A 12028-nucleotide genomic window follows, 5' to 3' on the forward strand; every position below is an offset into this window, starting at 1 on the left:
AGCGACCTGCTGGCTGTTCAATAGGTTGGTGCCTTCAAATATCACACCAAATGAGCCCTCGCCGATTTTTTTGCCCACGCGGTAGTGAACACCGACGACATTTGACGAAGAGGTCATCACGAACTGCTATGATGACCGAAAAGGTCCCGGCACACAAGTGAAGAAGGTCTTGTGTGGGAAGACAATATGGCGGTGGGAGAGGTTGGGTTGGGGGTTGAGAAGACGGCTTGCGGAGAGGTGGACGTCAATGGGCGCTAAACCGTGACGGGCTTGGCATAGGTGCTGGAGAAGATTTAGCAGGCGTTAGTCCAGGTCAGGAGCCCAAAAAATGAAATTGGACAAAATTCGGCAAAAGCAGGCACCCCATGACATTGGCAATGAGAGAAATATCCTAGAGGTTAAAAGATCACTTACATAGTCTCGTCAACAATAGGCCTTCGTAGGGGCAGCGGTAGGGGTAGTGTAGCGCAGGACTGAAGTAAAACCAGGTCTGGGGGCCGTTAAGGTGTGGGGCGCTTCTACTCGATCAAATCCAACAACAGTCCGGGAAAGTTGGGTAAATGAAAGCAAATGAATACAGATTGCGCTGAGGGCGTTGTTGTTCTATGCCCGTTTATCGTGTAGTACGGCGGGGGGAAAGGAAAGAAGGGCGTGGGTTGTCTATCTGGGAGAATCGTCTTTATTCCTAGCACTAGGAGGGAGGTTAGGGTGGGAAGGGTGAATGAAGGAGAGAGAGAGAAACGTAAGGGACCGCAGGACGTCAACGGGGAAGTCAGCAAGTGCAGGAAGTGCGATGGAACGCACTTTTGCTGAGAGTCGAGTCTCGGGAACGCGAGGGGAGGTGGATAGGAGGAGGAGGAGAGACAGGACAGGAACGGAGACGAGGAGAGAAGTCGAGGCTTGGAGCAGGTGAAAGGGCGTTTGGTGAGTAAACCTTGGCGCTGCGCTGTGGCCAGAACAGGGCTAGCGGTATCAAGATGGTACAGCAAGCCCGCAGCGCGGACGGAAGCCGGTATTAGTGGCAGGCCTGCCACGTCTGTGGTTGGTCGCATCTGCTCTTGGCGTGTGGCTCAGTTACCGTACAGGACGTCAAATTACGCATTGTTACCTCCACCTAGGGACGCACGGAGGCTCGTCCTGCATGCTCGGGGCCTCTCTCATCTGTCACTGGCGAATAGCTGGCATCATTGGCCTCAGACGCTGCGACCAGCGCCGGGCGCACGACACCTCGTAGCTCGCTGTTCGCTTGCTCATTTTCAACTTGCTAGTTATCCTTATTCCTTCCCTGAAAACAACTGACTTTTGTCCTGCCAATCACTCAATCACGTCATCATTGATATAACCTGAGGACCATACAGGATTCCATGTACTGCCGAGGTACGGTACATACATAGCTAACGAATGGTTGGACCAGAAAGCAGGAAAGCAACGTCAAACCATATTCCCTCGGAGACAAAATCCAGTTTCCGGGCCTTGATTGGTGAAGATTGGACCCTCACTCGAATAATGGATTTGACTGCAGCTCTGCTGTGCTGGCTGATGTATCTATCAACTGTCTCGGGGGCATTTGTGATGGGCCTCAGCTGATCAGACAATCGATGAGGAATACCAATACGACGACTGGACCGGGTCTCGCCCTGAAACTCTCGCCGTTAATGTCTTAACCCTAAGAAGTCGTATCCGTACCTGGATACGGAGATCTGTTTGGTGATTGGGCCGCAGATGAAGTGATGAAGACCTCTCTTCTCATTCCGTTTAACTACAATTTGAAAACCCTGGTCCCCCACAAGGAGAAAGGAATGGAATGCAATTATGACATTGTACCAAAACAACCCAGGTGAATGCTTCGCTGGTAAACGCTCAAGCAATGATCACGCTCACGGGCGCCACATAAATTACTCACAAAGGGGGAGCCAACTAGTAGCTGCTCCTTTTGTTTTTTTCGTTTTCAGGCCTGGATAGGTAAAACCGCAGAAGTAACTAGTTATATAAAAGATAAAATATCCACCAAACCCGCTCTTCCATTTTATTTTCCTAGCTACGTTATATTATTATCATTATTAACTTTAGTGATCAGGGGCTGGTTCCTGGAACAGAAGAAGTATAATATCCGCTGCTACCCTTGAAACCGGGTATTTTTGACAATTCTTTTCTAAGACATGTGATATGTTTCCCAGTGTTTCCAAGGTTCGCGGTGGCAGAGTAACCAACTCAAGATATATACGGAGTACTTTGGGGCTTCATTGAGTATATGCGTAGAATTTTGAAGAGTCAGATATCTAGGGATGATTCGAAAGCTTCATCCGTTGTAAGTTTGTTGATATTGCGGCTTTGGCGATCTATGTATGTATGTATATCTATATATATGCAAAAGGGATGAACGGAAAAGAGTACAAGGATTAAGGTGTTCAAGATTCCTTCCGCGAAGGAAAATGATATCATACATCATCTCTAATCATACGTTAGTAGCTGCATCATAGCCATAATTACAGAAATAATTCCTTCTCCCCGTCTCCCCGTTATTTGCCGGAATAGAAGATAAACGGTGTTGATGGAAATGGGGAAAAACTGACTGGTTCGCAAGATGTATGCCACGATCTGGGAAATCAACAGGAAAACCAAAATAAACAGGCGTCAACTACGCACTCCCTGCATCAAAAATAGCTATTCCATAGGCAAAAAACCTTAACAGATGAAGACTCCACAACCTGCTCCTTGTTCCACACGCTACTCCCCAATCTCCTCAGCCTCACTCCCCAACTCCTCTTTGACAAGATCTTTCCCCTCCCCATCATAATCTTCCTGCCCATCACCATCCTGATCTTCCTCTTCACTACTAGACCCGCTCCCGTCACTATCCCCCTCGCTACCAGGATCATAATCCTCCTCTTCTTCATCCTCTCGATCCTCCAGCTCTCTCTGCGCCTTCACCAATTCAGATTCCTCCTCCTCGCTCTCACCCGCATGATTTGCAGCACTATCAGTACCTCCATCCCCGCCCTTCACGCCGTTGATGTTAAGTCTCTTGGCCCGACGCGCTTCAGCCAGACTGGCATCCTGCAAGCCGTGCTTTTTGATATAAGCGTCAATACCAGGGTGATTCGACTGGTCGATCATGGACAGCTCGAATTCCTGCACCTCGTCTGGCTTTGCGGGCGAACGAGCAGTGATGTTTAGGTTGAACGTGCGCTGGAGGACGGAGGTATAGGATATGGTGTCGATGTTTTCGAGAGCAAAGAAGACGAGGGGCTTTTTGAAACCGAAGAAGATGCCCGTGGAGAGGAAGAAGAGGAATCCTGTCGGGATACAATTATTAGTTAGCATTGCCAAGATGACGTTTTGCTTTTTCAAAGCGCGGCGGTTTTTTGGGTGATATATGTAACGCCCACCTTCCTTGCTCCCCCGGAACGCTTTGACATGATACGCCTTGTCCCCCTTCCGATGAGCTTCAGGAGTCGGGCTCACAAATTCCTTCTCGCTTGGACAAATGACTTTCGTATGCCTTAAATTATCATCGAGCATTCGCTTTAGATAGCTTTCGTAGGTCTCCGCAAGATTTGCACTCTCCAGAGCGGGTGTGCCTGAGCCTAGGTATGCAGTCCTTGGAGGGCCATCAGGAATCGTCCACACAATCGGCTCGAATGCAAGTTGATGATCGGGGACGGGCGAGATGCCGTCTCCGTGTTCCGGGATGATACAGAAATTAAACTGCCGTTGCGTTTTCTCAGGGACAGGTAGGCATAAGATATGCTCTAGACAAAATTTTTGGTCAGAAATCAATCTCATAGCAGTAACCCCACCCCAAAAAAGGGGGAGAGAGAGAGAGATCGACAGAGAGATAAAGAGAAGAGTATATGAAAAATAAAATAGAATAAAATAAAAGAACTCACGAATCCTCGACATCGGAATCCCAAACTCCACCTCATTCGACGCCTGGTTCCTCGCCCTCAGATACCCCTCCCTTGCTCCAGCAGCAGAGGACACTAGCCGCGTCAATTCCAGCCGCAACTTCTTGCGCTGCGGAATTGCAAACGACAGGTCCTGAACGTAGAATTGTAGCTCAGCATCAGCCGTTAGGCCCGCCAACAGTGCGGCATCGTTTGCAGAACCAGCTCCCGTTCCCGCTACCGCCCCTTCGCTTCCATTGATGAGTTTGCGTTTCTTTGCTGCCGGGCCTTCCCCCGTAGCAGCAACTCGTACTTGGGAGCATGCAGACGACGCATCTCTGCCCAATCCGCTGCGGAGGGTGGTGGCGTATTTTGCGATGTCTTCGAAAAGGCTGGTATACTCAGGGGTGGAGGCTGCAGTTTGTTTTTGATGGCATTAGCTTGTTGTATAGTGAGGAAAGAAGGGTGACGCAGTGACCGGTAAAGAAGTGCTTTGATCTAAAAAAAAAAAAAAAAAAAAAATAGGATGAAATGTTTTTATTTTCCTTTCAATCTCTTTTTCTTCTTTCTGCTCCTCGATTGGTGTGTTAATTTGCATGAACGGGAGAGATGAAATTACCAATAGCGGAATAGACGCGTTTTCGGAGCGGTGCGTTATCCTCAAAGGCCTTGTCGATAACAGCGTTATTGACAGTATCCGGAGACATGTCGGTGCTGTGTGTGACTTGTATTTTCGGGAAACGAGGCGAGTGGGTGATTGTGGTTCTGACCTCTGGGGCTCACAGGTTTGTTGAGTTTTTGGATGCAACAAGGGACTGCCGGAAACCTGAGAGTCAAAAATCAAGAGGACGGAACGAGAGCACAGCCAGGGTTAGATAATGGAGAATACCACGGATGGTTTTCTTAGTAGTATTATTCAGAATTTAAAGATCTTATATATAGGGTTAATATGACACTAATTGTGTATTTTTCTTTACTATCTAAAGGAAATATGAATTTGTATGGGAGGGTTGTTTATATCTACGCCAAAAAATATATATTGTTTAACATGCTATAATACTCTCACGATATGTGAAGGATCAGCTTATTTCCCATAGAAAAATGACCATGTACCCAACGGAAGTTTCCATATGTAAAAAGCCAATCAAAATCCTCAATAAACAGGTAAGTGGACTAATTTTATTTCTATAATATCATACAAGAGAGTCGCTTGTCAAAACAGCCGCATCCAAATCAATAGCGGCGACCTTCACCTTGAGAAAACGCCTTCAAGCTCCCCACCAGCTAGGTGCCTAAAAATTCTATAAAATCGGGGGACTCCGCAGCACCCTATGAAGACAACTTCGATGCAAGCTGGTTCTGATACTGCTTCTTCGCAAGGAACTGTTCTATATATGAAGCGGTATGTTGCGGAATAATATAGTTCCCATTTTCATCCTTCTGCTGTTCCCTTTCCATTAACCTTTTCTGGACCTTCTGGGCCATGAATTCTGTCTTTGGCGTGACCCAGACCCTGTTCCGGCGTTCCTCCATTTTCCTATCCTCCTCCTCCTTTTGCGCAACCCACTCAGGATCGTGCCGGCTGCGGAATTTCGAGAACTTATTCCTCAGTTCATCAATGATGGTGACAGGGAATGGGTAAGCATTGACGGATGGTATATGTGTTCGATCCTCTACGTCTATTCGTAGGGTATCGACCGCTTCGTCGGCTTGGTCTGGAGCAGTTGGCTCGGGCCAGGGGATTTCTACATCAAGGTCTGAGATGTATCGAGTGTGTTTGGGCGTTTCAACGCCGTATGGATGGTCTATGTAAGGTTCTCCGCCATACATGTGCTTAACCACAACGTCTTCCACTTTGCCCGTTTCCGAATTGTGGAGTGGGACGACCAGCCGGACGTCTTCGAAACGGAAGGGGAGGGAGATTGGCCGGAATGGACGTTTGTCGGATTCTCCTGCCAAAATAAAATCGGGATAGCGTACGTCAACCTGTTATTGATTTTTTTAGGTCATTAAGCATATACATTTTCTTTCATTTCCCACTTCCGGACCCGAAGGCCGCTCGCCTGGCTAGAGTTTATTAACTCACGCTGTTAACCCCGCCGACGCTGACTGTCCCAGATTCAGCATTCACGCCGTAGATCTTCCCAATCTTCCCCCGTTCCCTGCCCTTTAATATAACCACCCGATCCCCCGGGGCGAAATTGACAAACTTAACCCTATCCTCCCGCGGGAGAGCTGGAGGCCGAATGCGCTCCGGTGGGAGGGTGCCATATGCCCCATCAAGATCCGCAACATCTCGCTTGGGTGCCAACGGGCCCTTTAGCCAGTCCTCCCGTCGGGATTTTCGCTCTGCATGGACCTGGTCGAGAATACTCCGTTGGTAGCGTTGTCGCTCTTGGAAATATTTTCTGATTTCGTCGCGCCTGTCTCGCTGTGCTTGGATTCTTGCTTTCCGTTTAGCCTGATTTGCGGCAAGGGTTGCTCGTCTGATGACTTTCTGCATCGTTGTAAAAGACAATGGCAACTATTCGCGCGTCAGGGCCGAGTGCTGGTCGAGAGTGCTCGGCTGGTTTTTTCCTTCGTATTGGTTTCTCGATGGAATTTGAATTGAATTACATAAGCAAAAGGGTCTTGGCGATCTCGTTAGCTACTGTACGTTGAGTACCCTTGCTTCACTGGAAGTCATACGCTGCGTACACCTTGACATTGAACTCCTTATCTACTACTACTAGTACGTGTACTGGTGTATGAGCTTTCTCTCATCCAGCTTCTAATTCAATCCAGCTCAGTTGAAAACCATTCAACTATCCCAGGCATCATGTTTTCCAGCTGCTTTGCAGCAACTTTTACCACGCATTTGAATGCCATAGCAAGGAGCTTGTGATTGAATTGGAATCATAAATTAGTAGCAAGATAAGGGACTTCGTAAGCCAACATACACAGTACAGGCCTGTGCATCAGCAATCCACAACTACCAAAACAACACCCGTGGCTTCCTGAGCAGCCATGTGCTGTACCTTACTGGTTTCCAATGCCCTGGAGGATTTCTTGACAGTCATGGGTAGAGTGCCAACTACGCCGCTCCTGGAGCGTGATATGAGTCAGTGGTGGCCAAGCCGCTTTTGGGTTCAAGATCTCGGAAGGTAGTAACCCCTTTAATAATATTGTAGACAGATTTGATATGACTGGTTGTCGGCGAATGGCAGAGAAAGATCTGAGACAGGGAATGACGGTGGTAGGGTGACACGGCCGTATTAGGGGACATCATTTCCTGTCACGGAGAAACTAACCTCCTTGAGATTCTCTTATCTCCAAGATTCAGGGTGAGCGGCTCATGGTTGGCGGATTGTTAATTGACAATACACCTGGGGCCCAAAGTACCTTGCACGATTATTGACGGGGAGACGACACCACAAGCGCGAAAGATCCATCATGGGCCTATAAAAATTGAAGTCGAAGTTCGGGGGATTAAAAAGCTTTGGGGTGGAGCAATCAAGATCCACTTAGAGCTGTCTCAAATGTGATATCTTGGAAATCAATCATGGGAAAATTGCTTGCTTGGGGATGCTCGCAGAATATCGGGCCCCACCTTGAGTTTCATGTCCGGGGTGTGGCGCGTGTATCTGTGGCTGTGTCGGTCCAAAAGTTCAAGTCTGCCTTGCCGTGTTGAGGCTTGTAACGATACTGACCAACTATAAATTGGATTATTATGAATAATTGGACTGTCGATTGAGCGGACATGGCGAGGCATTCAAGGCGGACCAGGAGAGAAGAGTATTGGCCTATTAATGAACGCACTTCCAAGACCTCTTCCGCGGACAATGACACAACGGCGTATTACGGGATCATCGAGGTTGCACCGCCACAGTTGACCATCTTGTTAGTTGCGTGTTCCCCCATGTCCTTGTCAAGCTCAGCACTAGGTTCATTGCTCGGGGAAACAGTTGGCTGTCAATTCTAGGGAAGAATGCAACTCGAGACGTGAGAAGCCTTTGGCGATTTTATGCGGCTGCAAGAATCATCACTGCATTTAATGGCTAGAAGTCTGAAGCTGTGATGGGTTGTCAACACTTTCGGGAGATATATGAGCGATCGAATTAATGGTAATGGTTACTCTACATAAAGCGAAAACCTTAGTATGGTAGCTTGTACAGATATCCCAGAGCCTACTCTTGACACATGAAATGCTTGGAGCAGGAAGTTCAAGGCGGTTATGCGATGTAGACAAGTAGAGCTCAAAACCAAAAAGTTTGGCAGGAATCAGCGGAGCTAGAATCAGCGGAGCTAGGAAAGGGTGCAATCTGCGGCTTTCAGCATCATTCTGCAAAGCTTGATGCAAGAACTTGCAACTGGATGGCAAGTGGTTGACTTTGAATTGGCGGTGGTGGGTACACCACAAGACGGGATGCCTAAATCGCTGTCAGCCATTATCACAGGACAGACACTAGCGAGCAGAAAATGCAAGCATCTGTCTTCTTTGCTTGTTGCTTTTTATCCGTTCTGTTCTCCCTACGGGGGTTTTGTCTGGGCAGATGCCGGTGCCATGTCAATCACCAACATTTATTTATCAGACAAGGCAACCAATTCGAGGACTCATGTTTCGGCGCTGCATTTAGGACTGGTGGATTGATGGAATGATTGAGTGCTTTGCGTTAATAATAAATCCAAGTGATTATTAGATCTATCATGTCCTTTTCTGATTGCTGGGGCCTCTGCATTATGGGTGATGTCCCCAACTGAAGGGGGGCAAAAATTCTCTCGCAAAGCATTCACATGTGCACCCAACAAACATCGGTAGGAGCCCGCTGATAATATGGTGTACTGTAAAAGCATCACAAATGTCCGGTAGCATGGGAAGAGCTGAGAGCGTTGTCCTCCATCGCGCAATAATACCTCTAACTTCGAAGTCAATACCCTGGTTACGGGTAACTTATTATTTGTTGGGGGGATTGGATTGGGTGATTCGTACCCTCTATACCACCACAGCACTGGTGGTGATTGAGGCTCTTTTGCCCTAGTGGCCTAATAGGTTATGAGCCCGTGTAAGCGCGACTGCTACAGGGTGTGCCAACATGCTATCACAGGTTCGAATCAGACCAAGGCCAGAAGAATATCCCTTACTAATGCACATTCTCTTACCAAGGTGGAGGAGATTGGTGGTTAGGCACCCAGGAAGACCCCAGGCCACCAAGGACCAATGGCAGTAGGGTAGTGGAACTTAGGAAGAGCCAGGTTCCCCCAGCTGGCCGGATGGTAGAGTGGGTCCGAGGGAGGGTTGGATTGGGTGATTCGTACCCTCTATCACCACGGCGCTGGTGGTGATTGAGCTCTTTTGCCCTAGTGGCCTAATATTATTCAACCGGCTGACTCAGCCAGGCGTCAACCAGCCGAGTAGCGCCAAGCCCTGGACCAAGCCGCCAAACGAGGCTAAGGCTCTTAAACCTCCTGTGCTTCCTTCCGCCTGCGCTCGTCTCCTCCAACCTCCAACCTCGTCCCCATCCTCATCATCCATACCACTTCTCCACGCATCTCGCTCTGCCGTTGCCCATCGTCCATTTTTCGTCCCCCATCTCTCCACCCCTCAAAGCGGCGATTCCTTTTGCTCCTGTGCTTGTCTCTGGCTTCTCGCCTGCTTATCTCCTTTCTTCCTCCTTTTGGTTGAGGTTGCCTGCTTGCCTCATCCACTCCATCTTCAGAGGTATGTTGTTTTTCATTCTCCTACCCACGCCCAAACAACGGCACCGACTCCAACACCACCGACACCAGGACCAGTAGCAGTACGCAACCGTATCAACCTCCGTCAATAGACTACTGCTGTTCTCATATAACTCTTGCTACGGTTTCTGAGGCTGCTACTGCCTTTACCGTTGCCACTGGTTGCCTTCACAGTTGCCACTGGTTGGCTTGTTGCTCTTGTTTATGCTTGATGACTGATCTGTCTCTAGTTTGCTATTGAAAATGGCTGAGATCCGCCGTAAACTTGTCATTGTTGGGGATGGTGCATGTGGGAAGACTTGTCTGTTGATGTAAGTGTGCTGTTTCACACTTGTGTCTTGTCGTCCGCTAAGTGTTTGCAATACTAATATCTGACATCTTTTTTATACAGTGTTTTCTCCAAGGGAACCTTCCCTGAGGTACATACTTTCATTGCACCCTATTTACCCTTTGACTCGTAGTAACCTCTCTGGGCCATGTGATGAATTTATATAATTATAATTCCTGGCACACCAAAAACCACAAATAGCCAAGCTGATATTTCTCCAATTTCAGGTCTATGTCCCAACTGTTTTTGAGAACTACGTGGCCGATGTTGAGGTCGATGGAAAGCATGTCGAACTGGCACTTTGGGATACGGCTGGCCAGGAAGATTACGACCGTCTCAGACCCCTCTCGTACCCTGATTCACATGTTATTCTTATCTGCTTCGCTATTGATTCCCCTGATTCGCTCGACAACGTTCAAGAAAAGGTAGGAAACCTAGAATGTTGCCGGCCATTATTTGTAAATTTGTTTTAACCAGATCTACAGTGGATTTCTGAGGTTCTACACTTCTGCCAAGGCCACCCAATTATCCTCGTTGGCTGCAAGAAGGATCTCCGCCACGACCCCAGAACCATTGCGGAGTTGACTAAGACCTCCCAGAAGCCCGTCACCCCAGAACAGGTATGCCAACAAACCAAATACCCCCCCCTTTAGTGGTTTCGATCATGTTGTTCCTCCTGGTGCTGATATCTTTGTAGGGTGAGGAGGTCCGCAAGAAGATTGGCGCCTACAAGTACCTGGAATGCTCAGCCCGGACAAATGATGGAGTTCGTGAGGTGTTCGAGTCCGCTACTCGGGCAGCACTTTTGGCAAAGAAGGATAAGAAATCGAAATGCAGGATCTTGTAAATTTCTTTCTTATGTTTGCAGCCCGGCAATATCGATCGGGGGTCCCAACAGCTAAGCCTCAGTAACTGGGATAACGATATCTGGACACTCTTTCCGTGGCTCGCGGTGTCCATCGTTGCGTTGAGATGGGTGTGGATTGTCTGAATCACGTGCATGGGTTCTCTTTAAATTGGATCATCTGGCAGTGCAATTGGTCGACTTATATTTCATTTCCGGAGTCTATCTAGGAGGCTTTTTTTAATGGTCTCAAAGGTTGATCCCAACTCGAATTTGACCAATCGATGCGCATATCGCTTGTTCACCTTATTCCTGTGAGATTTTTGAGCAACATCCCATCAGAAGCTAAATCCGAGTGAGGTCGACAACCATCAACAAAAAAAAAAAAAAAAAAAAAAAAAAAAAAAAAAAAAGACAAAGATTCCCTCAAATCTTTTTCCAGTTGCCCCGGCTGTCCCATTCTGTGTTAGATGGATCAAAGTCAACCAAGAGGAATGAGCCACTGGGGAACTCAATATCCAGTGAGCCGGATCATTCTCCCCTGCATGCTGCGGGCTTTGTCTTATTTTCGCTTGCACTTTTTTAAACTTCTCTTTTAAACTTTTCTCTTTAAGATCTTATTTTACTCTACTGGCTTTTCTGCTATTGTACATTTCTGTTGTCCCACATCAAAATAAGAGCGTTGTGACCGTTACCAACTATACTAGGCAACTTGTGTTCCTCTCTTTCGGCCAAATATGCACCCGAATTTTCTGTATCGTCCAAGTGCTAACGTCTTCTCTATGCCGCCCATTTGCAATTTTTCATTTAATGAGGAAACACCAGCTGCGCAAAGTCCCATTGCTCCCACTGGACGACCACAACATTTCATATACCTTGTTCTCTCCCTGCCTCCCTTTTTTACCCCCCTTAAATATATGGTTCTTGCGTCCTTATCTAAATCCCCGATTTTGTGCTGCCCTTTATTTTATATTATTGCTTTAGTCCCCCTTTATTATTGATTTCTTAAACCCCGCTTGGTGCCTTGTTTTCCCTTGCTGTTTTCACCTTTACCTGTCTCCCCTCACATTGGTTTTTGTTTGATCTGTTGTCTACTTCTTTAAAGTGTCCAATCTCGGGGAGTCTTTATTCTACCCCAGCTACAAACCCCTTTGCTATCCCCGCGACTCCCTGGTCTCCATGTCTAGTTTGGCGGTGTAATAATCTCTTCTATTGAGGCGTATACAAGTCAGAAATTTGTTTTATTCATTAAAC

The 12028-nt window shown here is 47.5% G+C and overlaps 4 protein-coding genes across 4 annotated transcripts in view; 1 reads left to right on the forward strand and 3 right to left on the reverse strand.

Annotated features, from left to right (window-relative positions):
* The window catches only part of HCAG_05557 (casein kinase I), a gene marked incomplete at both ends in the record, with an annotated part of 1747 nt that extends 1630 nt beyond the window's left edge, over positions 1 to 117 (reverse strand). Inside the window, one exon of the mRNA XM_001540040.1 lies at positions 48 to 117. Coding sequence (XP_001540090.1) covers positions 48 to 117 — 70 coding nt within the window. The remainder of the gene's footprint in view (positions 1 to 47) is intronic.
* Positions 118 to 2299: 2182 nt separating this feature from the next.
* Positions 2300 to 4594, reverse strand: HCAG_05558 (conserved hypothetical protein; the record flags this gene model as incomplete). The annotated part of the gene is made up of 6 exons (XM_001540041.1): positions 2300 to 2339; positions 2445 to 2451; positions 2754 to 3296; positions 3390 to 3752; positions 3891 to 4301; positions 4507 to 4594. 6 exons carry the CDS (start codon positions 4592 to 4594, stop codon positions 2300 to 2302), a joined length of 1452 nt encoding a protein of 483 aa, XP_001540091.1.
* A 622-nt stretch (positions 4595 to 5216) lies between these two features.
* Positions 5217 to 6390, reverse strand: HCAG_05559 (predicted protein; the record flags this gene model as incomplete). Its single annotated transcript, XM_001540042.1, has 2 exons — positions 5217 to 5873; positions 5974 to 6390. 2 exons carry the CDS (start codon positions 6388 to 6390, stop codon positions 5217 to 5219), a joined length of 1074 nt encoding a protein of 357 aa, XP_001540092.1.
* Positions 6391 to 9845: 3455 nt separating this feature from the next.
* On the forward strand, positions 9846 to 10777 carry HCAG_05560 (hypothetical protein; the record flags this gene model as incomplete). The annotated part of the gene is made up of 5 exons (XM_001540043.1): positions 9846 to 9913; positions 9994 to 10021; positions 10158 to 10355; positions 10416 to 10550; positions 10628 to 10777. 5 exons carry the CDS (start codon positions 9846 to 9848, stop codon positions 10775 to 10777), a joined length of 579 nt encoding a protein of 192 aa, XP_001540093.1.
* Between the last annotated feature and the right edge of the window lie 1251 nt (positions 10778 to 12028).

The sequence above is a fragment of the Histoplasma capsulatum genome, genomic scaffold (genome assembly GCF_000149585.1).
Source record: "Histoplasma capsulatum NAm1 scaffold_5 genomic scaffold, whole genome shotgun sequence".
In the NCBI taxonomy this organism is placed as follows: Eukaryota; Fungi; Ascomycota; class Eurotiomycetes; order Onygenales; family Ajellomycetaceae; genus Histoplasma; species Histoplasma mississippiense.